The 25,923-nt window shown below is 33.9% G+C and overlaps 1 protein-coding gene across 12 annotated transcripts in view; it reads left to right on the forward strand.

Annotated features, from left to right (window-relative positions):
- LOC132754227 (activated Cdc42 kinase-like) overlaps positions 1 to 25,923 on the forward strand; it is a 110,466-nt gene that overhangs the window by 39,109 nt on the left and 45,434 nt on the right. For all 12 annotated transcript variants that reach the window (XM_060744834.1, XM_060744836.1, XM_060744832.1 and 9 more), the window contains 7 exons: positions 440 to 546; positions 3,098 to 3,235; positions 13,811 to 14,020; positions 15,178 to 15,327; positions 19,945 to 20,136; positions 20,896 to 20,993; positions 21,858 to 21,972. In XM_060744834.1, the coding sequence (XP_060600817.1) occupies positions 463 to 546; positions 3,098 to 3,235; positions 13,811 to 14,020; positions 15,178 to 15,327; positions 19,945 to 20,136; positions 20,896 to 20,993; positions 21,858 to 21,972 (987 nt within the window). In that variant the 5' untranslated portion in view covers positions 440 to 462. The remainder of the gene's footprint in view (positions 1 to 439; positions 547 to 3,097; positions 3,236 to 13,810; positions 14,021 to 15,177; positions 15,328 to 19,944; positions 20,137 to 20,895; positions 20,994 to 21,857; positions 21,973 to 25,923) is intronic.

The raw sequence follows: 25,923 nt of genomic DNA on the forward strand, positions 1-25,923 counted from the left end.
GGTTCTGTATTATTTTACATTATTCAAATCAGTAGTCGGACTTTTTCTCCTGAAAATGGTAATGAAAGAGACTAAATAGGGGAAAAGAAATTGAAGGCATCCAAAGTCCTGGCCAATAAATCAATAAGAAAAGAGAAAGAGAGAAAGCAAAGGAGAAAAAAAATCTCAACTGGAGCATCAGTCTGTGCATGCCTTCATGTGATAGGTCAATTTGAAATTTTGAATTTAAATCAACCAATCAAAGAAAGAGATTGCCAGACTGGTCTCCTATCTCTTTAGTTTTGAAATTATGTGGTAACAGTATTTTATGTAATGTGGGTCAAAGACTGAAACTGGCTTCAATACTTAGATTGGTACCATTAATTATAACAATTTTTATGTGATGAATGTACTACGGTATATTTCAATCTACATTTTTGTATTTTATTTTGTATTACAGGAGAGGGTCACAACAGTGAAAACATGGGGACAGTTAGAGATCTGAAAGATTTCATGCTGGAAGCAGAACTAGATCATTACTACAGTGCCTTCAAAAATGAGCTCAAGGTAAAACATAAACATTTAGAATGATATGCAGCAATAGTCACTTTAATATAGTGAACTGATAAAGCTATGCCAGTCTGCTGATCTGTGACCAATTGTGGTGGTGGTGATACCGACTTATTTAGTTTCGATCAGAAATCCAGAAGTCAAAGGCAACTTGCACAACAAGAATTTATAGTTATTTTATGTTGGCTATTCAGCTAGCATATGTCAGGTGAACAGCTTTTTTGAAGTGCCTGCATGTTGGACAAAAAAATGTTGTCTTCTAAATTATGTCATAGGTTTGATCCCCTCAAACACAAAATGGATCGGTCTAAATTCAGAACAGGACAAAAGTCCATTGTACAAATAAAGCAAGTGTGTATGAAATGGACCAGCCTGTTCTTTTTCTGTATATCTCTTATTTATTTGGATAGCCTTACTGTTACTTTTATTTTCAATTTTAGTAACTCTAATTGTGTTAGAGAAAAAATAGAGCAACTGCCAAGAATCTACTTTGCAGTGGTGGTGCATTGGTTAACCTTTTTGGTTAAGATTTAGTTAATGGTCATTAATAACTTCAATGCTTAGCTACTATAATCCGCTAACTTTTGGGTGCTGAGAAAAGTACAGCAGGCTTCTTTGACAGTTCTTGTTGTTTAAAAGTTGTTAAACATTGTAATGAAGCAAAATGTGCCAAATTTACACAAATTTACACAAATTACACACATTTAGTATAGCTATATACCCTTTTAACCATCAATTTATGTGTGATACTTTTAACAATGAATGAATAAATGCTTACCTAAGGAATTTATAAATCTCATTCTAAAAAGCTGTATTGCATTTGATAAGATTTGAATTTAATGAAACAGAAATTGTGTTGGCGAACTCCCAAGTCTTCATGTTGAATAAGTGTGTGTTTTTTTTACTGTCCATTCAATTTCTTCTGTAGCTTAGTTATTAATAATGCTAGTTTTGTTTAAGGTGACAATTTTATCATTTATTCACACTCTGCTGGTGGACTTTCTAAAAATTTTAAGTCATTTTTTGGAAAATAAGATTATGAAATTAACATTCTGAATAGTATAATTGTGATGGGGTATAGGATCAAGTTCACTTACTTCAAAATTTTATGCAGGCTGTAATGTGCCATAAATGTATAACATAGCAATGTCAAGTGCCTGCATAGAAGTTTAGCCAGAGCCAAGACACTAAGTCTTTACACATTTAACCCCTGTACTTTAAAGTTTAGCTCTTTGCCTGGTAGCAGAAACTGATTACACCCATTCAACTAGTACAGACCAAGATCAGTTTCCACATCAGCACTGTCTGATCATGGTCTGTTCATTCACTTCATTTTCTCCAAATTAAAAGTGAATTTAAAGTATTAAATGTGGTAATGGGTATGATTACATGGTATAGCGCAATTGATTTTTGAACTATTCTTGATTCTATCCCCAATCCCTCTCCCCTCATGAGTAAGACTTAAACCTAAAGATCCTACTTGACCATAATAAGTAGACCACAATTCATTTACAAATTTTTATATTGAATTAATTAATTCCAGAAATTAACAATTCACCATTACATTATCAGTATCAGGGACGTAATGGCTAAATTATTTTTCGAGGAAATAATCTCATTTACGCTACTATTGCTATAGTTCCAGTGAACTAGTGTGTAGGAAAGATTCATGTGAAAATAAATAATTAAATGATTAAGCACAGTGCCAGGAAGCAAGGAAATTTGCATGAAATAATACTTACAGCAATACCAGACATATTATTATATACACATGTATATATTATGTATATTGTAATATATACAACGATACTGGTGGTGAGGAAATCACTTTTCTCATGCAATGACAGACTATATACTCTATGTAACATAATATGCAGATTCATGCCTGTCTAAAAGATAGCCGAGAGCTTCAAAGTTGGTGTTCAAATGAACTTGTTCAGTTTTACCATTTGAATCAGTCCATTGGTATTTAAAAAGGATTTCAGCATCAAAATATGATAAAATTTAGTTGGAATGTTAGGTCTGGTGACCTACTGGCAGGTTGGCATGTGGCTTTGTAATTGTGGCATATGCAAGATGCACACAAATGCTTAATATTACATCATAGTAGTCTGACTAGTCCCTATGTTGTTGGTTGCTTGGACTTGAACCCTTTACCCGTTGAATTTTTTTTAGGGACTTATCCAGCTTCCTGTTTTGAAAGGCATGACCATTATGAGTATGGGTATGTCGGGATGAAAATTTGAAATTCAATTTAATTGGTCAGCAAACAGTATAGAGCCTTGTCAGACTGCACCAATAAGCAGGCTGGCCTGGCTCTACTGGTTGCAAAGGCTACCTTTTTTTTTGGTTCCAGCAGATACTAAGAGGGTTAAGCGTTGAAATAGGCAAATCTATATTCTAACCCTGAATATGTTGAAAGAAATAAAAATTAAATTTGTTTAAAGCATAGGGTGTGGAAAATTGTCGTCTGCTTTAAATTGTCGTCTGCTTTGGAATTGTCTGTTGTTATGTTTTATGTATGTCTGCTCTTTTTGTGTTCTTGTAGATTGCAACTGTTCCACAGATTAAATATGTAGCAGAAGAGGACCTGTCATCTATAGGAATGACCAAACCTGAAATGAGGCGGCTCAAGAAATTCTACAAGAAAGAATGTCCTCAAGGGAAGCTAGAGAAATTTAAAAGGGTAGGTGTTTTTAAGGTGTTAGTGACTTTTAAAGTGACATTATGCTCATATCTCATAGTCAAGTTGAGCTGAACTGACTTTTTATTTCCAAAGATTGACCGTCAAAATGGTGCTTGACCAACAGTTGATATTGGAAAATGATTAGGATAAAATTATAAATCTGCCTAAAATATATAAAGACTGCCCCACTCTTTTTATAAACTAAGTATAATAGGTAAATTCTAATGGATATTTACAGAGATTTCGTTTGGATCTGTGTTATTTATTGTTTATGTGAACTTAATTATAAAATTAAAAGGAATCATGACAAAATGAAAACTAATTTTGATCTTCACCCATTCACTTACTATTTACCATAAGATGGGCATAATGTCAATTTAACATACAATGTTGATATAATTATTGGATTGTTGACTTGCATGGCCAAAGTTGGGCATTGGAGTGGAGTGGGATGCTGGAGACTTTGCAATAAATTTAATCTCTGTATTAGCAACACCTATTGACAACAACAAAGTTTTTGTCTTCAAAAGAGCGTTGCTGTACAGAAATCATACTGTATATATAAGTTAATAAACCTCATCGCTGTGGATTTGTTCATATGAGGAAGTATCCAGCTAGTTTACGGAACATCAATGGTTCTACTCAGGTGCCTGTTTGTGCCTGAAATATTGCATGGATGGACACCTCAGGTATTCCCCTAACAGTATAAGGGTATCAGGTATTCCCCTAACAATAAAATAAAGAAAATAAAACACCATAAATTATAAAGTTAATATAAGAAGTTGTGTAGGGAGGGAGAGAGAAAAAAAACATGTATCTAGGTCAAATATGTATATTCTACAGCTATATTGATAGAATTATTAATTCACAACTGTATAATCTACATACCTCACAGTTATTCATGTAAACATATATATGTCAGAAATGGTGAATTAAACCATTTAATATTGGTACTTAAAGCCTGAGGGGGATTAAGGTTGTATGTAAAACACTTTTCTTTTCAAGTATTTTCTGTAAACCTTTCAAAGGAATAAAAAAATCATTATTTGGCAGATGCTGAAACAGTACCAAGTTATTTTAAGTGTAAATAAAGTGTAAATAAGATATTTAGGGACCTTCCATAGGCAGTCAGAAGTACAAATTTATTTTTGAGATGCAGAATACCTAATTTAACCCTTAACCTGTTTGAAACGAAATTGATGAACCTTTTCTAACAGCATTGAAGTTAGCCTTTTTTCTACCAGTATAGAACTAGCCTTTTCTGCCAGTATGGAAACTAAGCCTTTTCTGCCAGTATGGAAACTTAGCCTTTTCTTCCTGTATGGAAATTAATCCTTTTCTACCAGTATTGAACTTTGCCAGCCTGCTGCGTGCACATTCAGTATGCTGTTTGAAAATGATTCTACCCATGCAACCAGTGCAGACCATTCATCCTCTGTGCCATCTGATCAAGGTCTGCACTGGATGCATTGAAACAATCATTTACTGGCAGCATACAATTCCAAGCACTTACAATGGACAGCTTGAAATTCCAAAAATGAATTCATTAATAACTGGAGATTTAGCATTTAAATTTTTATCATGACTCATATTCAGTGTTCTGACAAAACATGCTTTTCTGCATGCAGATATGTCTTAAAATAAATCGATCTAGTCTTGTTTTTTTATCGTGTGCACTTTATTCTTATTCACAAAACAGTACCTGTTCATGCAAGTGAAGGAACTTTTCATGTAAAAAGATATAAACATTGTGTTCAAGGTAATGCGATTTACAAGAATAATACAATCATCGGGGATGTATTTATAATGTCATATAAATCCCTTCCTGATTAATTATGACATGTTCAAAGGAGTCATGCAAGGTTTTTGTCCTGACGAGGGTTATTCAAATTCGAAAAGAGAGCCGATCAATGTTTTTGTACGATCTTTAATATATTGATAGATTATATATCGCTGTTAATGCACAATATGGGGTTTGTTTACATTTGCATGTAGCCATGTGAAGACATAATGTAATTCGTTTGATTAAAGAAACATATTCATTTATTTGATGTCAAGGTTTTAATTATGCTGAGAAATTCTTTTCAAATTGTTTTGAACTGAAGTCTTTGCCAGACTGGCCTTTATAATAACATAATGACAAAAACTAAGAAGCTAAAAGATTATTTTATTTCTTTATTCTAAAGTAATTACCACAATAGCTCAGGGAATGGCCCTGCAATAGCTTAGGGAATGGCCCTGCAATCGCTCAGGGAATGGCCCTGAAATCGCTCAGGGAATGGCCCTGAAATCACTCAGGGAATGGCACTGAAATAGCTCAGGGAATGGCCCTGAAATGTCCATTTTAATTCATAGGGAGTATACAACAAAAGTATAATAATGGAAAACCGGTGCCATCATAAACTGAAAAGACTTAACTATTTAAAATAGCTCTAATTTAACTTGGAACATTTTACATAAAACATCTTTAATGTATATTTTAAGATTTTGCCAACTAAGCTACACTTCAGCCTCATTAAAACGCTCATGTTGGGGTCCAATGTCTCAACACCGCGTTCTAACGAGGCTCTCATTAGAACGCTCATTGCGAAATTACCGCATTACCCCACCCACTGCATATATATTTAACGCTGATTTTTAGCTCACCTGTCACAAAGTGACAGGGTGAGCTTTTGTGATCGCTTTTCGTCCGGCGTCCGTCCGGCGTCCGTCCGTAAACTTTTACTTTAAATGACATCTCCTCATAAACCACTGAGCCAATTTCATCCAAACTTCACAGGAATGTTCCTTTGGTGGTCACCTTTAAAAATTGTTCAAAGAATTTAATTCCATGCAGAACTCTGGTTGCCATGGCAACCGAAAGAAAAAACTTTAAATATCTTCTTTTAAAAAACCATAAGAGCTAGAGCTTAGATATTTGGCATGAAACATCTTCTAGTGAGTGTCTACCAAGTTTGTTCAAATAAAAGCCCTGGGGTCAAAATTGGCCCCGCCCCAGGGGTCATTGATTTTCCCTATATGCATATAGTAAAAACTTAAAAAAATTTCTTTTAAAGAACCCAAAGAGCTAGAGCTAAGATATTTAGCATGAAACATGTTCTAATAGGTGTCTACCAAGTTTGTTCAAATAAAAGCCCTGGGGTCAAAATTGGCCCCGCCCCAGGGGGTCATTGATTTTCCCTATATGCATATAGTAAAAACTTAAAAAATCTTCTTTTAAAGAACTCAAAGAGCTATGGCTAAGATATTGAGCATAAAACATGTTCTAATAGGTGTCTACCAAGTTTGTTCAAATAAAAGCCCTGGGATCAAAATTGGCTTGCCCGGGGGGGTCATTGATTTTCCCTATATGCATATAGTAAAAACTTAAAAAATCTTCTTTTAAAGAACTCAAAGAGCTATGGCTAAGATATTGACCATCAAACATGTTCTAATAGGTGTCTACCAAGTTTGTTCAAATAAAAGCCCTGAGGTCAAAATTGGCCCCGCCCCAGGGGGTCATTGATTTTCCCTATATGCATATAGTAAAAACTTAAAAATCTTCTTTTAAAGAACCCAAAGAGCTAGAGCTAAGATATTTAGCATGAAACATGTTCTAATGGGTGTCTACCAAGTTTGGTCTAATAAAAGCCCTGGGGTCAAAATTGGCTCCGCCCCGGGGGGTCATTGATTTTCCCTATATGCATATAGTAAAAACTTAAAAAATCTTCTTTTAAAGAACCCAAAGAGCTAGAGCTAAGATATTTAGCATGAAACATGTTCTAATGGGTGTCTACCAAGTTTGTTCAAATAAAAGCCCTGGGGTCAAAATTGGCCCCGCCCCAGGGGGTCATTGATTTTCCCTATATGCATATTGTAAAAAACTTAAAAAATCTTCTTTTAAAGAACTCAAAGAGCTATAGCTAAGATATTGAGCATCAAACATGTTCATATAGGTGTCTACCAAGTTTGTTCAAATAAAAGCCCTGGGATCAAAATTGGTCCCGCCCCGGGGGGTCATTGATTTTCCCTATATGCATATAGTAAAAACTTAAAAAATCTTCTTTTAAAGAACTCAAAAAGCTATGGCTAAGATATTGAGTATCAAACATGTTCTAATAGGTGTCTACCAAGTTTGTTCAAATAATAGCCCTGGGGTCAAAATTGGCCCGCCCCAGGGGGTCATTGATTTTCCCTATATGCATATAGTAAAAACTTAAAAAATCTTCTTTTAAAGAACCAAAAGAGTTAGAGCCAAGATATTTAGCATGAAACATGTTCTAATAAGTGTCTACCAAGTTTGTTCAAATAAAAGCCCTGGGGTCAAAATTGGCCCCGCCCCGGGGGGTCATTGATTTTCCCTATATGCATATAGTAAAAACTTAAAAATCTTCTTTTAAAGAACTCATAGAGCTATGGCTAAGATATTTAGCATCAAACATGTTCTTATAGGTGTCTACCAAGTTTGTTCAAATAAAAGCCCTGGGGTCAAAATTGGCACCGCCCCGGGGGTCATTGATTTTCCTTAAATGTGTATAGCAAATACTTAAAAAAATCTTCTTTGAAAAAACCCAAATAGCTAGAGTTAGGATATTAAGCATGAAACATCTTTTAGTGAGTGTCTACAAAGTTTGTTCAAATAAAAGACCTGGGGTCAAAATTGGCCCTGCCCCGGGGGTCATTGATTTTCTTTATATGTGTATAGCAAAAACTTAAAATCTTCTTTGAAAAAACCCAAATAGCTAGAGTTTAGATATTAAGCATGAAACATCTTCTAGTAAGTGTCTACAAAATTTGTTCAAATAAAAGCCCTGTGGTCAAAACTGGCCCCACCCCAGGGGTGTTATTGTTTTTAACTATATGTGTATAGTAAAAACTTGAAAAAAATCTTCTTTTAAAAATCCCAATGAGCTAGAGCTTAGATGTTTAGCATGAAACATTTTCTTATGGGTGTCTACCAAGTTTGTGCAAATAAAAGCCCCTGGGTTAAATTGGCCCTGCAACGTTGGGGGGGGGGGGCCTATATACAGGTGAGCGACCTCAGGGCCATCATGGCCCGCTTGTTTTACTTACTGTTCAATGAATATCGACATTATCTTTTTCTAAAACCATTCAATGATGTAAACATATATTATATTCACAAATAATACTAATTATATTTAAAAGAAAGGAAAAACTTTCGAAAGAAAATTATAAATCATGAATGTAGTGTAAAACAGGTAGCCATTACTGTAATGACGTTTTATTAACTAGGGGACACAACTAAAGCTGGACTGTAATTGACACTGTAATTTACAGTCCAGCTTTAGTTGTGTCCCCTAGTAAATCAAACGCCAATTACCACCTGTCATGGCCGCTCTATTTACAGTGCAGGATTTTAAATTGATTTTGGGCTTGTGGGTTATTTAATTCAGCGAGGTTTACATGTCAAATATATGTGTGTGAATTTTAGTTTATTTATACTCACCACCGAATGCCAATGTAACAGTTATGATATGAATTTGAGATTTTGGAAACAATTTGATGCATGACTGATGGACAGGTAAAACAACAAAAGAGCGGATAAACGCTTACCTGGGCATGTTTTTCACACCTTTGGCGATCATAAATGTCCTAATAACAATTGTTTATTGTACTTGGCTATCAAATTGAGCAAGCGTTATAGCGCGCTATAAATCTAAGTCTACTTAAAAAAAAAAAAAATTTTTTTTTTTTTGGAAGTTTTTTTTTTTTTTTTCTTTGGGGAGCCAAGGTCTATGAGCGCTCTACTGAGATTAGCGTTATAGTGAAGAGCGAGTTATCGAGGCTACAGTGTATCTTATACTTGTTTTTATTTTTTTATGCAAGATAAAATTGGAGAAGTTTGAGCATAAAGAAAATGAAGGAAGTGAGAAATTTGATAGCAGACTGTATTTAGAGTTGCTTATTTCCTTCCAAGGAAATGAAGTAACCTTCTTTTTGTTATGATATTAAATACTGGGGCATCTCTGCTGTTAAATGAATATTGTGTTGTTTTTTTGTTGTTGTTTTTTTCTGAAAAAAAAAAATCCAAGTGTTACATTTTCACACATTGTACAAAATGAATGTTTTAAGTTAATGATGTCTTTTATCACTAAAGTAAAATACTAATTTAGACTGACATTAAATTACTAAATTAGGTCACTGTGAGACAGAAAATTAAGTGTTTACTACATTTTAACAATCAACTTCTGATGAAAGCATTTTCAGGTGTAATGTAATAAGATAATAACTAGGTTTTAGAGTAATTTATCCTTATTCATTTCAACAATTTATTTTCACTGGATAAAAGACACTGTTTTGTTACCAAGACTCTTTGATGTCTACAAATAGAATAAAATTTATTTTCAGCTGACTTGCTTACTACCATTGTATAATTTTTTTTGTGGTGGAGAATGTTTGTTATGAACTTTTTCCTATTTATTGTTTACATAGGAGGCATCTGTTGTTGAGAAATTAAGATCATTGACTTAAAAACCACTTGCACCTCACTACTGTGGGTTTAAATACCAACATGGACTTTGGATCCTTTCCTGTGAGGAGGCTATCCTGGGCAAACTTACCTAATGTCAGTGGATCTACTCTGGTGCCCGTTTGTTACCTGAAATAACTCTGTTCAGGCTGGCCTAGCTGTATAGTAGCTGGGTGCTGTGTATAACTGACATTTTATTGTAGCCTGTGAACTTACATTCATAGTTAAAAGTTACTTAAAAAATGCTGATTCAATTAAAGAATGGTACTCAGGCTGTACTTGGCACGAAAAAGCTTCAAAAGTTTGTTGTAAAACTTTGGAAACAAGATATGTCCTGTCAAAATCTGAGCTGCATAAGTAGACCCTTGACTTTTACTCTTTTACATTTGTATGTTGGGCTTTGAATTTAGAAAAAAGAAAGAGTCCATTATATTTTTTGGGGATTTCAGCATCAGTACAATGATGGCAAAACATCCCTGCTCATCAGACCTGGACAAAGCCCTGGCTTTTTGGTGCTAAATCCAAACTAGCACATTCAACTTACAATTTTTAATAGGGAGTAAGAAAGGTGAAAACACTGCTCATTCCCTCCCCCACCCCGAGCAGTTACCCCCAGCTAACTGATGGGCTGTCCTTTAGTTTGGGGAGGAGAGGGTTACTGTTGACTGCTCCGTGCCTTCCAAATTCAAAATCATCCAAAAATTGACTTGGACATTTCTTAATGCATTCATAAAATCTCCCTTTCCATTGTGTATAATTATGTATATAGTATTTAGAGCACTTTTAATAAAATACCTTAAGGCTATAGTGAGAGGTTAGTATAAAAGTATGCCAGCATTAGACTTATCTCCTTATCTCCAGGAATATTTCAATTATGTGATGCCCCATTTAAATGCATCATGCTTCATTTATGGCATATGTTTTCACATATAATGTTCAGGTAAAAAAGTCAGACCTGATTTTATATAAAAGCTTATTTCATCCATGGATTAAGTAGATAAATGATAGATATGATTTAATTTTGTGCCAGTAAGTGGCCAGAGGTATTTAAGACAACATGTTCGGGTATTTAAGGCAACTTGCCGTGGATATTAAGATAGCTGACTAAACATTAGCAGTTTCTATGTTTACTTTGGCGCTGAATGTGTAAAAGATAGATGTATATTTCATAATGATATGTTTGAACAGTGAAACAGTCGTGTTTTGATGTGTCATGACTACAATAGGAGAGATTTACCACCACGTCACTGATAACTGCTGTGTGGACTACGTATACACACAATCTTAGAAGGTCGTACAAACATTGGTAGCATTTTCTGTCAAGTTAACATAAGATGATGTTCCTGGGGCAAAGTTTTAAAGATCAGAATTATCTGCACATATTTTTTTTGTAATATTCAACATGAAGAAAAAAATACAAAACTATTTTCTAAATAGTATTGATATATTTTATATATAAAATAAGTGTGATGTTATAAAGGGTTAAATTTTTGCTAAACATCTACATGTACTTTAATTTTTATGTCTATATCAATCTTGAAACAACTCGCTACATGTGTTCTATGAATTATCATTTTTATGTGAAATATGCCTGCTAATTGCTCAGTTTTGTTTCATTTTCATTTTCCCCTTTTGCAAATATGTTTTATGATTCAAGGGTATTATATTTTAGCCATTGTTAAATGTACATGTATGCTTAAGACCCAAAACTGAGTGTTGTTAACATAAATATATTAAAACTTTATGCTTAGTTCATGTTCAGCTTTAAGTATTAAGCAAGTTAAAGTGACATTATGCTCATATTTTCATAGTCAATTTGAGCTGAATTGACTTTATATTTCAAAAGATTGACTGTTAAAATGGTGTTTGACCAACAGGTGATATTTCAAAATGTTTGGGATAAATTTAATTTATTTAAAAAGTTGACAAAATCCCCAATTAAACAAGTTTACAGCAGCCAATATAAAAAAGAAAAGGCAACATAATTACTCAAAATAGTCATGTGTCACATCTGTGGTTGGAAAAAAATCTGGAATCAGGTAGATATGATAATGACCTCCGTGAATTTATTTCAGAATACAAGTACACCTCTAAAACTTTATCATACTTATAAGCTAGGCATTATATATTTGATGTAGTTAACTAATTATAACTTTTTTAAGGCCACATATTAATAACAAATAACTAAACAATGTCTTTATAATTGTTCGAATATTTCTTTTGCCGACAGTTTTTATTACTGTTTGAAGATTTCTTTTCCCTACAGTTTTATTTATTTTCAATAAAAAATAAATAAATAGGAAATATGAGATAAGAAAAAGTGTTTTGTTTATATAATTTTGTAGTCAGTACCTTTAAAAGTACAATAGAATAGCATCGTTTCATACAATAATTAAACATAATAGCCTATATTTTCCCAGTCACTTTGCAAGCTTAATGTTAATGCTTTACTTTGATTATTTTCAATCACCTGTTTTATTCGCGATGAATTAAGTTTACGATGAATTAAGTGTACGTTATTTTTGCTGATTTGAAAAATGATAACAGTTTCTTGACAATATTTCTAAGCAAGTTTGTTTCACATATAATGTCTTTATTGTAAATAAATAGTTACTCAACATATTGTTAATCTTTTCTTTATTCATGGATCATTTAACTGATATTTTCTTAAATTTATGATAATACAATCATTTTTCTATTCGGGGACTAATGATGCTTTAGCATCAAAAACTCTACTTTATTGAAACAGAGCTCATATTTATTTCTTAATAGACATACACACCATAGTTTTCTTATGTAAAATGACTAGGTAGTACAAAGAGAATGTACGACCAGCAACGGTTGCTATGGTCAGTGCTTATCAGCAATTCTATTTTTAGAATATTGGCCACTGGTAAATCTCTCCTATTGATATAAATGGATGGTTCAATGTAGCCAAGTCAAAAATAAAAATAATGCCAGTCATAACAAGTATAAGGTTTAAATCGAGGCTCGCTGGCAGAGCGGAAAAAAAATCAGCAGCTGTTTTTCTCTGGGCTGACAGGTGGAGACCCAAGATAAGAAAACACATCATTCTGTGCCATTGATCATGGTCTGCACTGTTTACTATTCAGTCAGTAAATATTTTGAATTTTTTCCCTAAAAATGATGAATGGTTTTGTCCAGATTGAAAGATGGGCAAGTCCATTAAGAACATGACAAGATTCTGTAATTCCAATTAATCCTTTGAGATTAATATATACATTTTTACCCTTGCACAATTAATTATGCAGTTTGTCTGTCTGTCCATATAGTTAACCTATTTCAGCTAGTTTCTTAACTTAAATGAAGAGGTCATTGTGACATTTGACTGTTTGATGGTTCCAGTTACTTGTGGACTTTGTTACAAGAATATACTTAGTTTTCTGATACATCTTTTTGTTCATACAGTCTGTCTTTAATTATTCTTCTTTTATGCTGTGAAATTCATCATATATTGATCTTTATTATACATTGAAATGTAAATTACACAGCTGTTATTTCCACCTGCATTATACAGTGTATCTTTTCAAAATGGGTTTGAAAGAAAGAATGATTTATTTTCTTCAGCTGTTTCCTATAATGTTTATAGTACATTTTACCTTTGTTTGAAAGAACATTAAAAAGAGTACATGTACTTTCTTTCATAGTTAGTAAAATATATGAAAATCTTTGAAAATTCCTCATTGATTTTCTTCATTTTGTGTTCAGTATTTAGACGGTAAGAATGAGGATGTTTCTGAATTGTTTCGAGTATGTTTCAGCCATAGTGTTGCCACTTAGTGTTCTATAATTTTTTTATAGTTCACATATAACTGTCTTATGAAACACTTTTCAAATTTAAAAAAACCAAAGCCAAATACCATGAACTTTTCACGATTCAAAATCTTGTAGAAATAAAAAAAATTAGCAATGATATAATATTTGATTATTAAAAAGACACATTGAAATTTTATGACGCTTAATGTGTTGTTTTTTTCACGATCTAGTCTTAAATGAAATATAAATCATATCCCACCAGATGCCATTGTTTCCTTATTTCACTGAAATGAGATATATTTAATATCCCATTCTTTGTATTATTTCAGGCATTGATGGAGAAAGCCAGTTTGAGCCCCACTTCACACAGAACACTCAGTCCCACACCTGATCACCGCATATCCAGACCTATATCTTATATTCGACCTACAGGCAAACAGATCATATCCTCAGATGTTATAGAAGTGAACAAGACGCTAGGGGAAGGGGAGTTTGGGGTGGTCCAGCAGGGGGTCTGGACTACAGAAGAGGGAGAGAAGGTAAGAAGTGACCAGTGTCTTTTAGTAACAATCTTGCTACAGTTAATAATATCCCAAATTTTTTTAGGAAATGGTAACGACACTGTATACTAGTCTAGATTAAACAATATTTTCATCCTTTTGTTATAATTCAAATACTGAAATATATTTCTGTATTAAGTTAAAACTTTACAATTGAGAGGACATGGTGGCCTAGTGTTAAAAGCATCTGCCTGTCAGCCTTGGGATCGTAGGTTTTAGCTTTTCTTGATTCACCCATGACACCAGTACTGGTTAGTTCCAGAAAGCACATTCAACTTGTATGATGAAAATAAATTGCTGGAACTTGTTAAACATTCTTGCTTAAAAGAAATATGTTCTAACTAACAATAAAAACTGATGTTCTCAAGATTAGACATTTTCACACACCATCAACATTACTTGGTATGGATGCTTAGATGGTTTTCTCTAATGAATAATGACATTTTATTGTTGACACAAAAACACAGATTTCTTGTTAACTTGTTAAGCAATCTGTGTATGGCTCATACCTTAGATAAGTTGGCAACATTTAGACAGGTCTGTAAGGTCAGTGACCATTTCAAAATAGAGTTGAATTATTTGTTAATTCAATAGTGATGTATAGGCTGACAAAAAAATTGTGTTAAGATGGGCTAGATCTACGGGTAAAGATTAACTTTTGGCTAGCAATAAATTTTTCAAGAGGTAACTTTATGTGTAGTAAAAGTGGCACTAGTGATGTCAGAACTTAAAGATGTCATTATTCAAATCTTGTTCCAAAACTTTAAATTCTATGTATGGTATGACTTTGTATGAGGCAATTTAACTGTTCTTTATATATCTTTATATAAAGAAAAAAATTGGAACAAGACTTGCAGAAAGGTCTTGGCTGAGTAATAACAGCCTCTGATTTCCAACCATTACCTTAGCCTGAGTTGGTTCGACTTAATTATCAGTCCATTATTGAATTGATTTTTTTAAAGCACATAGACTTCATCTAGAAAAATCTCTGGTGCCTTATTGTGCATTATTCTAGACTAGAATTGGCACCTAAGAAGAACAACTGACTTTCTGTAGCTATTAATTATTGTAGAAAATAAGGCTTATCATTTGCATGCTAATGAAATAATGATTTATTCTTTCTTTCTCATCAATAGGTCCAAGTTGCGCTGAAATGTTTAAGTCGTGAACGGCTGGAGAACGGTACCCAGGAGTTTTTGAAGGAAGCCGGGCTCATGCAGACGATAGATCATGAAAATATTGTACGCATGTACGGGGTTGTGCTAGACAAGAATTCTTTAATGTTGGTAAGATTATAGTGCCGTGGGTGATAGTAACCCATCCATGCCTTATGCCTCAAATAGAGGATGATAATAACCCTTGCCATGCCTAATGCCAAAAAATACAGGATGATAAAACCGGTACTATGCTTCATACCTCAAATAGATTTTTTCATCTTTTATATCTTGACAAGACATTAAAATTTCATCAACTGTTTATATATACATAAACTGCTTTAACTTCCTTTATTTCTTAAATGGACCCGTCTACAGTCAACTTTTGAAACTGTCCATTACCGACTTTGGGGATATCAAGTTGAAAGTTTGAAGACCGATCAGACAAAACGTTATGAACGTTATGTGAAAATAAAGGGGGCGTCTGTGGTTGAGTGGTTAAGGTTGTTGACTTCAAACCACTTGCCTCTCACTGCTGAAGGCTCAAGCTGCTCAAGTGTCATTGGATTGTATATGTGAGAAAGCTATCCATCTGGCTTACAGAATGTTGGTGGTTCAACTCAGGTGCCCGTTTGTGCCTGAAAAATGTAGAGGGACACCTGAGGTCTTCCTCCACCACAAAACCTGGAAAGTCGCCATTTGACCTAAATTGTGTTGCTGCAACATAAAAAAAAGTTGAAAATAAGACATAATTTGGCTTTGGAATAAAATGATATAAGCAATCTATTATTAGAAACGCATTATGCAAGCAGACAGAAAAATGCAAATTTCAATTGAACAAGTTTGCACTGATGTAGTGTATTGTAATATGAACTGAATATGATTAAACCCTACCTTGCTCATTTTATAAAGTGGACTTTTCTTGCTTTGTATATTAGGACAGTCCATTATGAATTTGAGGGATGTATAGTGTCTGTACAAGACTGTTTTGATGCACATGATGGCCTGACTTTATAGTGGTGGTTAAAGAAAAAAAAAAATATTGGGCCTTTTCAAAGAATTAATTCTATTATGCATAAATTTTTAGAAAAATTAACGAGATATTGATTATATTGTATCAATATAACAGTTTTAAGTTAAATGCAGTGATGAAATAATTATTTCCCCCATGCAAGAATTTGATTAATGTGTGTTGCAGTAAAATTAGGAAATGTGATTGAGTTCAATTTGATTGCATTAGAGATGGGTGAACTTAGTGAACTTGTGGCTTAGCTTGTCTTGCTTTGCCTTATGCTGATTGATTGAATTTTTTTTAGCTCACCTGTCACAAAGTGACAGGGTGAGCTTTTGTGATCGCTTTTTGTCCGGCGTCCGGCCGTTGTCCGTCTGTCCGGCCGTCGTCCGTCCGTAAACTTTTACTTTAAATGAATCTCCTCATAAACCACTAGGCCAATTTCATCCAAACTTCACAGGAATGTTTCTTTGGTGGTCACCTTTAAAAATTGTTCAAAGAATTTGATTCCATGCAGAACTCTGGTTGCCATGGCAACCGAAAGAAAAAACTTTAAATATCTTCTTTTAAAAAACCATAAGAGCTAGAGCTTAGATATTTGGCATGAAACATCTTCTAGTAAGTGTCTACCAAGTTTGTTCAAATAAAAGCCCTGGGGTCAAAATTGGCCCCACCCCGGGGGGTCATTGATTTTCCCTATATGCATATAGTAAAAACTTAAAAAATCTTCTTTTTAAGAACCCAAAGAGCTAGAGCTAAGGTATTTAGCATGAAACATGTTCTAATGGGTGTCTACCAAGTTTGTTCAAATAAAAGCCCTGGGGGTCAAAATTGGCCCCGCCCCGGGGGGTCATTGATTTTCCTTATATGCATAGTAAAAACTTAAAAAATCTTCTTTTAAAGAACTCAAAGAGCTATGGCTAAGATATTGAGCATCAAACATGTTCTAATAGGTGTCTACCAAGTTTGTTCAAATAAAAGCCCTGGGGTCAAAATTGGCCCCTCCCCAGGGGGTCATTGATTTTCCCTATATGCATATAGTAAAAACTTAAAAAATCTTCTTTTAAAGAACCAAAAGAGTTAGAGCTATGACATTTAGCATGAAACTTGTTCTAATAAGTGTCTACCAAGTTTGTTCAAATAAAAGCCCTGGGGTCAAAATTGGCCCCACCCCGGGGGGTCAATTAAAGAACTCAAAGAGCTATGGCTAAGATATTTAGCATCAAACATGTTCTAATAGGTGTCTACCAAGTTTGTTCAAATAAAAGCCCTAGGGTCAAAATTGGCCCCGCCCCGGGGGTCATTGATTTTCCCTATATGCATATAGTAAAAACTTAAAAAATCTTCTTTAAAAGAACCAAAAGAGTTAGAGCTAAGACATTTAGCATGAAACATGTTCTAATAAGTGTCTACCAAGTTTGTTTAAATAAAAGCCCTGGGGTCAAAATTGCCCCCGCCCCGGGGGGTCATTGATTTTCCCTATATGCATATAGTAAAAACTTAAAAAATCTTCTTTTAAAGAACTCAAAGAGCTATGGCTAACATATTGAGCATCAAACATGTTCTAATAGGTGGCTACCAAGTTTGTTCAAATAAAAGCCCTGGGGTCAAAATTGGCCGCTCCCCAGGGGGGTCATTGATTTTCCCTATATGCATATAGTAAAAACTTAAAAAATCTTCTTTTAAAGAACCAAAAGAGTTAGAGCTAAGACATTTAGCATGAAACATGTTCTAATAAGTGTCTACCAAGTTTGTTCAAATAAAAGCCCTGGGGTCAAAATTGGCCCCGCCCCGGGGGGTCATTGATTTTCCCTATATGCATATAGTAAAAACTTAAAAAATCTTCTTTTAAATACTCAAAGAGCTATGGTTAAGATATTTAGCATCAAACATGTTCTAATAGGTGTCTACCAAGTTTGTTCAAATAAAAGCCCTGGGGTCAAAATTGGCACCGCCCCGGGGGTCATTGATTTTCCTTATATGTGTATAGCAAAACTTAAAATCTTCTTTGAAAAAACCCAAATAGCTAGAGTTTAGATATTAAGCATGAAACATCTTTTAGTAAGTGTCTACCAAGTTTGTTCAAATAAAAGCCCTGGGGTCAAAACTGGCCCGGCCCCAGGGGTGTCATTGTTTTTAGCTATATGTGTATAGTAAAAACTTGAAAAAAATCTTCTTTTAAAAAGCCCAATGAGCTAGAGCTTAGATGTTTAGCATGAAACATCTTCTTATGGGTGTCTACCAAGTTTGTGCAAATAAAAGCCCTTGGGTTAAATTTGCCCTGCAACGTTGGGGGTTGGGGGGGCCTATATACAGGTGAGCGACCTCAGGGCCATCATGGCCCTCTTGTTTATAAAATAAGCATAATGATATGCTACATGGTAACTTAGTCCTAAATTGAGAAAAAAAATATTGGATGAGAAAAAAGTGATAATTCTAAATTTTAATTACTTTTGTTATAAATTTTTTATTGACATGAACCATTTAAATTTGTTGAGATTGATCTGTCTATTGTTGAGATTTCATAGTTTGTTGTCTATTTATCTGTTTGGAACAATTACTTTAAATCTGTTGGGATTGCAATGCACATTGTTAATGTCTAATTAGATTGAACAGATTTTTGTTGAGATCTATTAATATAATGCATTTTATCGTGAGATCATTTGAGATTGAGAAGCTTGGTTGAGATCTTTTCTTTTTTTAGATTGACCAATTAAAATTGTTGTGATCTATTGTAAATTACCAACTAAATGTGGCTATCTTTTAGCATTGACTTACAAATTGTTGAGATCTATTTACTATTGAGATTGATGATCTGATTAGATGGACTATTTTAATTGTTGAGGTCTGTTTAGATTGGACTAATTAACTGTTGAGGTGTGTTTAGATTGGACATATCATTGTTGAGTACATGTTGACATTTACCAGACCAGACATTTACCATACTTGTTGCTGAAATATGTGCAGATATGTGTGAGACAACCCAGACAAGCTTGATTGTTCCTTAGATACTGATGGAAAACATCCCACAATGTGTGCTTCTGGAATATTTCTATAAATAGAAACAGTTTTCAACTCCCAGCAAACAAAATGTTTTTCAACATTTTAACACATTTTTTTAGATACTTTATTTAATTAAATAAAATAAATTCTCTAGATTTTGCTTTCTTTCTGTCAAGTGTATGTATTTTATAGATCAATGCATATTTTCTTTCTATACAACATTATAAACAAACTTAAATCTGATTCTCTTAAATCTACTAAATATCGAGGGATTGTGATTTTCGTGGAAGTTGCAAAAGATTGATGGAACATTTTCAGATTTTTTTTGGTTTTCTTGTTAATGACATGGGCTTCCATGGCTGAGTGGTTAAGGTTGTTGACTTCAAGATACATGCCCCATGATAATGCAAGTTCAAATCCCGCCAGGGACTGTGGATCCTTTCTTGTTAGGAAGCCATCCAGCTCGTTTACGGAATTTCAGTGGTTCTACTTGAAACCCCACTTGTGCCAAGATTGATATATGGAGAGGGCCCTGAAAAATTATATTGGTACTTGTTTTGACCCTGAATTTGGTGAAAAAGTAATTTTTGGGGAAGTGTGCTACAGTGTCATTCTGATTGCAGACTGTAGGAAAATGGTTTCCATAGCATGGAAAGTTACATTTATTTGTGTAACAATTTTGTCTTTAATCAATTAAACAGATTATGTAAAAATGCCATGTTTTCGTATTTCAGGTGACAGAGTTAGCTCCCATGCGCTCCCTACTGGAATGCCTTAAAGATCCAGTGTTGAAGCAGGATTTTCCGTTACCACGGTTATGTGACTTTGCCCAGCAGATCTGTGATGGTATGAGTTATCTGGAGAGCAAACGACTGATTCACAGAGATCTGGCTGCCAGAAATATACTTGTGTTCAGTAAATCTAAGGTATATTTCAGTTTTATTTCAGTTTTTTCCCCCAGTTTTATTTCAGTTTTATCCCCAGTCCAGTTGCCTTGTTCAATAGGGAAAGAATAGAATTGTAGTCCTGGGGTCGCTGGTTTGATCCTTGGGAGAGGTGAAATTTTTGTGTAACTTGGTCTGGAACAAGTCTAATAGTCTTTTATCTTTCAAAGCTGATTCAGAAATCCAGTGGGATAAGTAGTTGGTCACTTGCGGAAAAGTTGGAAATTACTGGTTAGTTATCCAGGAAAGCTCGTCACTTGGACCGACCCTGAAAGATGACCAAATTTGTGTTGGAATTGACACAAACATATAAACTTGGTATTGTATTAGCTGCAATTATTAGTATTAAGAGTATTAAATTTTATTCACTGCTAATTTGCCAGTTGTTAGAATATAACAACCCTCCTGTGGCTGATGTCAAACATATGGGTTGCCTTCAAGGGTTGAGGCATCAGAATTGCAGCCACTGTTTATTCCTGTGTGACTAAATGGGTTCAAATTGCTGGAGTCTGTGCATCTTTTAGCTCCAGCAGGTGAGGTGGTTTTGACTCCTGGTGTTGCTTTAAGTTTGTAACACCCGAGGTTTGCCAAAATCATCTTATCCTGCTTTGGTGCAATATAATCTAAACAGTAAACTGTGTTGGTGTGCCGTAAAACCATACATACAGAACATAAAAATTGATATATTAAATTGTTGTTTTGTTATTAAATTGATACTAAAGATTTTTTACAATTTTACAGGTGAAAATAAGTGATTTTGGTTTATCACGAGCTTTAGGAAGAGGGAAGGATTATTATCAAAGTAATTTTAGTATCAACCTGAGGCTGCAAATAGCATGGTGAGATAACATAACTTTTTTTTCATAATTTGTCTGCAAATCTTAAGTACATTTAATTTTAGCTCCACTGTTCGAAGATGACCCACTTGATAGTGTAGGCATTGGTTAACCAAATTTGTTATATTTTTAATATGTTCATTTACTACCAGAGCAATATTACCAGTCTACTATTCAACACTGAGAAAAAAACAAAACAGCATGATTCAACATGGTATTAATGAAATTATTTGCATCTTGATGGAAGAAATATGTCTTTTTTTTTTCAAGACCTTGATTTATTATGAGAACTTTTTATAATTCAAGTGTGTTTTATTATACACATTGATTTTTCCGCAACAATGTTCCTTTCTGAATAAAGTATAAAAGTTTGTTTTTACAGCATTTAAAAAAATAAATAAAAAAATTCAGATACAAACATAGATTGTGTGTGAAGGGAAACTATTTTGACTATAACTATGTATACTAAGCTCACCAGGGTTGCTTTTGACTGTGGAAGGTTTCTGAAATACAATAGAAAAAAGTTAAATTGATAGAACAGGTCAGAGTAACATCTGTTTACAAAACAACAGTATCATCTGGAGTTATTGAAGCATTTTATAAGAGACACGTGTCCATCATAATTTACTTTTACTGTTATTTTGCTGGAACTGACAGTGAACAGTCTCCACTACCATCAATATAGTGTCAGGCCAGGTTTCACATATGTGCGGTTCGACCAGGCTCAATACTGTTTCATTGACCTAAATTCAACTTTTATTCCTTGATATCCCAAAAATTGATATGGGCAATTCCAAAAAAGGATGCCCATTTAAGAAATGAAGCAGAATAAGGGGTTATTATGTAGTGTTATTTATCTACGTACAGGTGCGCTCCGGAATGTATCAATTACCTGAAGTTTACCTCAGCCAGTGATGTGTGGGCATTTGGTGAACTGTTTACTAACGGCTTCCAACCATGGGCAGGAATGAACGGCCAACAGGTAATTTAACCATAATAAGCATGATTTTAGGTCTAAATTTATAGGACAGTTTCCGATTCCTCAATGTTTATGTTTTTTAGCTGCATTTTGGTCCGCCTCAATACTTATAATATTCTCTTGGTTGTATCTGATTAAGTCCAAACTGACCGCCTCAAACTCAAAATGGAAGGTCTCTGAAAATTTTTAACAACAACCCTTGGGACATTGTTTGAAAATATGTTGAGCAGGATTATTGTTTAACGAAATGGTTAAAGAATGCACAAAGTCAGAAATATTATCGGTTCAAAAACAAATAAAAATATGAGAAATATTGTTGTTTAAAAACAAGTGCCTCCTGCAAAGGTACTGGATATATGGTATTGATAATAATATGTTTTAATGTACAGTAAACTCCACTTAAAATGATATAGCTTATAGCGATATACTGCTTATTATGATGCTGTTGCAGCGATCCAGACTCTTGTTTTCAAATTGGTTGCCTCTCACATATAACGATATCCTGATAAAACAATGTAAATTTTGCAGTCTCTTGAATATTGTTATAAATAGAGTTTACTGTATTCTGTTGACAGAGGGATATAGTAAGTTAGGTGTTTTTCCTGTTTCCTTTGGAGCACAGGTGTTGTTTTTATTAGTAGCAAAAAAACAGCAAGTTTATTATAAGGTTAGGTAAGAATGACACCAGGTCAACACTGACAGATCAGTATAAGTGTCACATTATGTCATTATTATAATGATTGAACTGTTCCGTCTTTTACTACATACATACCAAAATACTGTGTGGGAGTCATAACAGGTCCAGATGGTCATCAAATCTGACCGCATTATTTAATTTTGACCATGCATTGATGTATTAATTTGGCGATTTACCTGTCGGAATTTGTGAACCCAGCTTTGAATCAGGAACTGTCAATATGAAGTTTAGGGGTTATTTATATTTAAATATAAGAATTTAGCGACAAACAGTATAGAGCATGGTCAGGCTGCATGGCTGTGTAAGCTAGCTTGGCTCTATACTTGTGGCGAAGGCTAGCTTATGGTTAAGATTGGAACATTGTTTTGAATCTATCTTCCTTTATATACTACTTAAACCAAATGCATGTTTTACATGAAATTAAGGATTCAATTACATAATTATAATCATCTCTATAAGTACTGTGTTAATCCTGGCTGATTCCACTCAGTTTTTAGAGCCATTTTATTTTACTGTGATAACAAGACAGACTAGAAATTGAAGAATTTTGGAGAGAGAGGGAGAGAGAGAAAAAAACCATTACATTATTATCATGGCAACAATCTTTCAGTTCAAATTCTTGGCTACTGGTTACTGTATTTTTTTTCTGGTTGAGAACCCTATAAATCTTAGATGATTTATATATGCCAGTTTCCTGTATAAATCAAGACTTTTGCAAAAATGTGTTTTTGATGTTGTAAGTCCAACAGGTTATCGACACTGGTGGCTGAACAGATGGTATCAGTCAAAAAATAACTCATTTATGATATAAAGTCTTGTTATGATAAGAGAAATATATGTAACAGGGATGTTCTTGTAATGTTTTTGAGTTTTACAAAAAAAATGGCTGGACTATTCAGTGCTACAAGTGTAATTCTTTGATACAAGACCACCTATATCTAGCCCATTCTTGCCAAATGTTGTCTGTACTTACTGTGTATATTTAATAAAAAGCATAATATTTGAACACACCGCTTTTCTGGGAATGAATAAAATGGAGCTTAAGCTATGGCCCTCTTCTTTGCTGACGGCATTGGTTATCATTTATGTTCATTTCTTTAAATCTTGCTCACATCAAAATTTGAATACTTATTGCAAGGTCAAGAAACTCTGGTCAGATATTCCTGAATTATTTTCCTTTTGTGTTCCTTTTGTGACTTTTACATTTTGTTATCCTGCATTGAGAGAAACTAAAGGTACTTCCAAGGACAATGGCTATTGTTGTACTATATGTATATTTATACTAGAGTAATATTTAGATTTAAGTCAGTCATAGCATCATCTGGAATTCAAACACACTTTTTCTATATAATAAAATTCCAACAATTTGAAAAAAAAAAGATAGCATTTGTTAATTTGGTTCACTTATAAAAGTTATACAGTTTCCCCTTGATCTTTGAGTAATCATTTACAAAAAGGAAGAGTTTAATCTAATTCTAACGCAAAACATGTGCAAGTGTTTTCAGATCAGGAATATTTCAAAATTGATGCGGTTTTATGAAACTATGAAGTTTGATGCGGAAATTGAGGAATTGTTTACTTTCTGGTTTTGTTATCCTAAGCAAAATTTCAACTGAAAAATAATTAAGGGGAGCTTGGACCTGGTGGTTAAGGTGTCTGCCTCTCAACCCAGGAATCATGGGTTTGAGCCTTAATGGGGTCATGACTATGTTTCTTCATATGATACCAAGCAGTACTGGTTGGATCCAGGGAGTGGACTAGAAAATGATTAATATAAGTTGCAAGAACTTATTTCACAATCAAGCTTAAATAATTATGTTTAAACCAACTGAAGAAAGTTGAATGAGTTTTTTTTGTTTTCAAAATGTGTATGTATAATTTTAATGCAGCACCTGGGAGTATTTTCTGATGATAAGAAATGGGGGTTTTATCTGAAGTTATCATACACTAGAGACTGAACTTCACTCAGACTTGTTTATACAAGAGGGATTCCTGCCAAGTTCTGGTCTTTTATAATGAACTTAATTATCTACCTGCCAAATTCCTTGACTTTAATTTTTCCGATATAGAAATGATTTCAACTTGGAAATGTACAGGGTGTGTGCAAAAATTTGGTCCATACATTTCGGTTCATATCAATTTGGCAGCACTTCATAGAGATACAGTTATAAACAGACCGTGAATTTTTAAATGGACGATTAATGATTTATTGCTGATTACTGGTGTCTGAATTTTCAAAGTTTTGTGAGGTGAAATGATTTTCTCTAAAGGGTTATCTAAAAAATTCCATAAAATCTCATAAATAAAAAATCATGACTGCATTGGGGTAGTTTTCAATTTATGAGCAGATTTAGTTATAGAGTTAAAGATTTGAAAACAGTATTAATCAACAGCTTGGTGCGAAAGAGTTGTAACTCATAATAAATAAAGAAGGAGTTACGACCCTTTCACACCAAGCTGTAGATTTATTCTTTGTACACTGGGGTCATGTGAACAGTATTCCTAAGTTATTTAGCTAAAAAGTTAAGACACAGTATAATTATGCAAGGTCTGATCTTGGACATTGTTTTTCATTTTATAAGAGATTTTTTCTTTGGGAAAACTGATCTAGCTTAAAAATTAAGGGGTTTAAATTGAGTAGTTTTAAATGTTTATTTTCAGTTATAAAGATTTTTTTGCTGTGATAGGTATTTTCCCCCTTGTGACAAATCTTGTAAGCAGAATGGTATCACTATGTGTGGGTAATTTTGGTTTGAAAAATGATCACCCTACCTATGCTTGTAATACTACTACTTAAAATATAGGATTTAAAGTACAAACATACTATATATCTTTTTGAAATATCCAGGTTAATGGAAAGATAAAGGGGATAAAGTTTTTTTTTTACTACTGCCCTGTGAAACTGAGATCCCCATATTTAAATGTCATTTTTATGGCTGGACAATGAATTTGAATTTCACCTACCCTGTGATTTTAGTGTCATGTAAAAAAATAAAAATTGTAACAATTTGAAACTGTTAGATACAGGATATGGTGTGTATATCAAAGACTACTGTTTCTGTTCTTATATAAGTGTTGATTTTTATGGCTTTTTAGCTCACCTGAGCTTGCTCAGGGTGAGCTTTTAGGATCGGTGAATGTCCGTCGTCCGTCGTCCGTCCGGCCGTCCACAATTACTTGTGAACACTCTAGCGGTCGCATTTTTGCCTCAATCATCATCAAACTTGGTCAGGATGCTTATCTAGTTGAAAGCTCGG

This window comes from Ruditapes philippinarum, unplaced genomic scaffold (assembly GCF_026571515.1).
Source record: "Ruditapes philippinarum isolate M1 unplaced genomic scaffold, ASM2657151v2 ctg1253_1_1_1_1, whole genome shotgun sequence".
In the NCBI taxonomy this organism is placed as follows: Eukaryota; Metazoa; Mollusca; class Bivalvia; order Venerida; family Veneridae; genus Ruditapes; species Ruditapes philippinarum.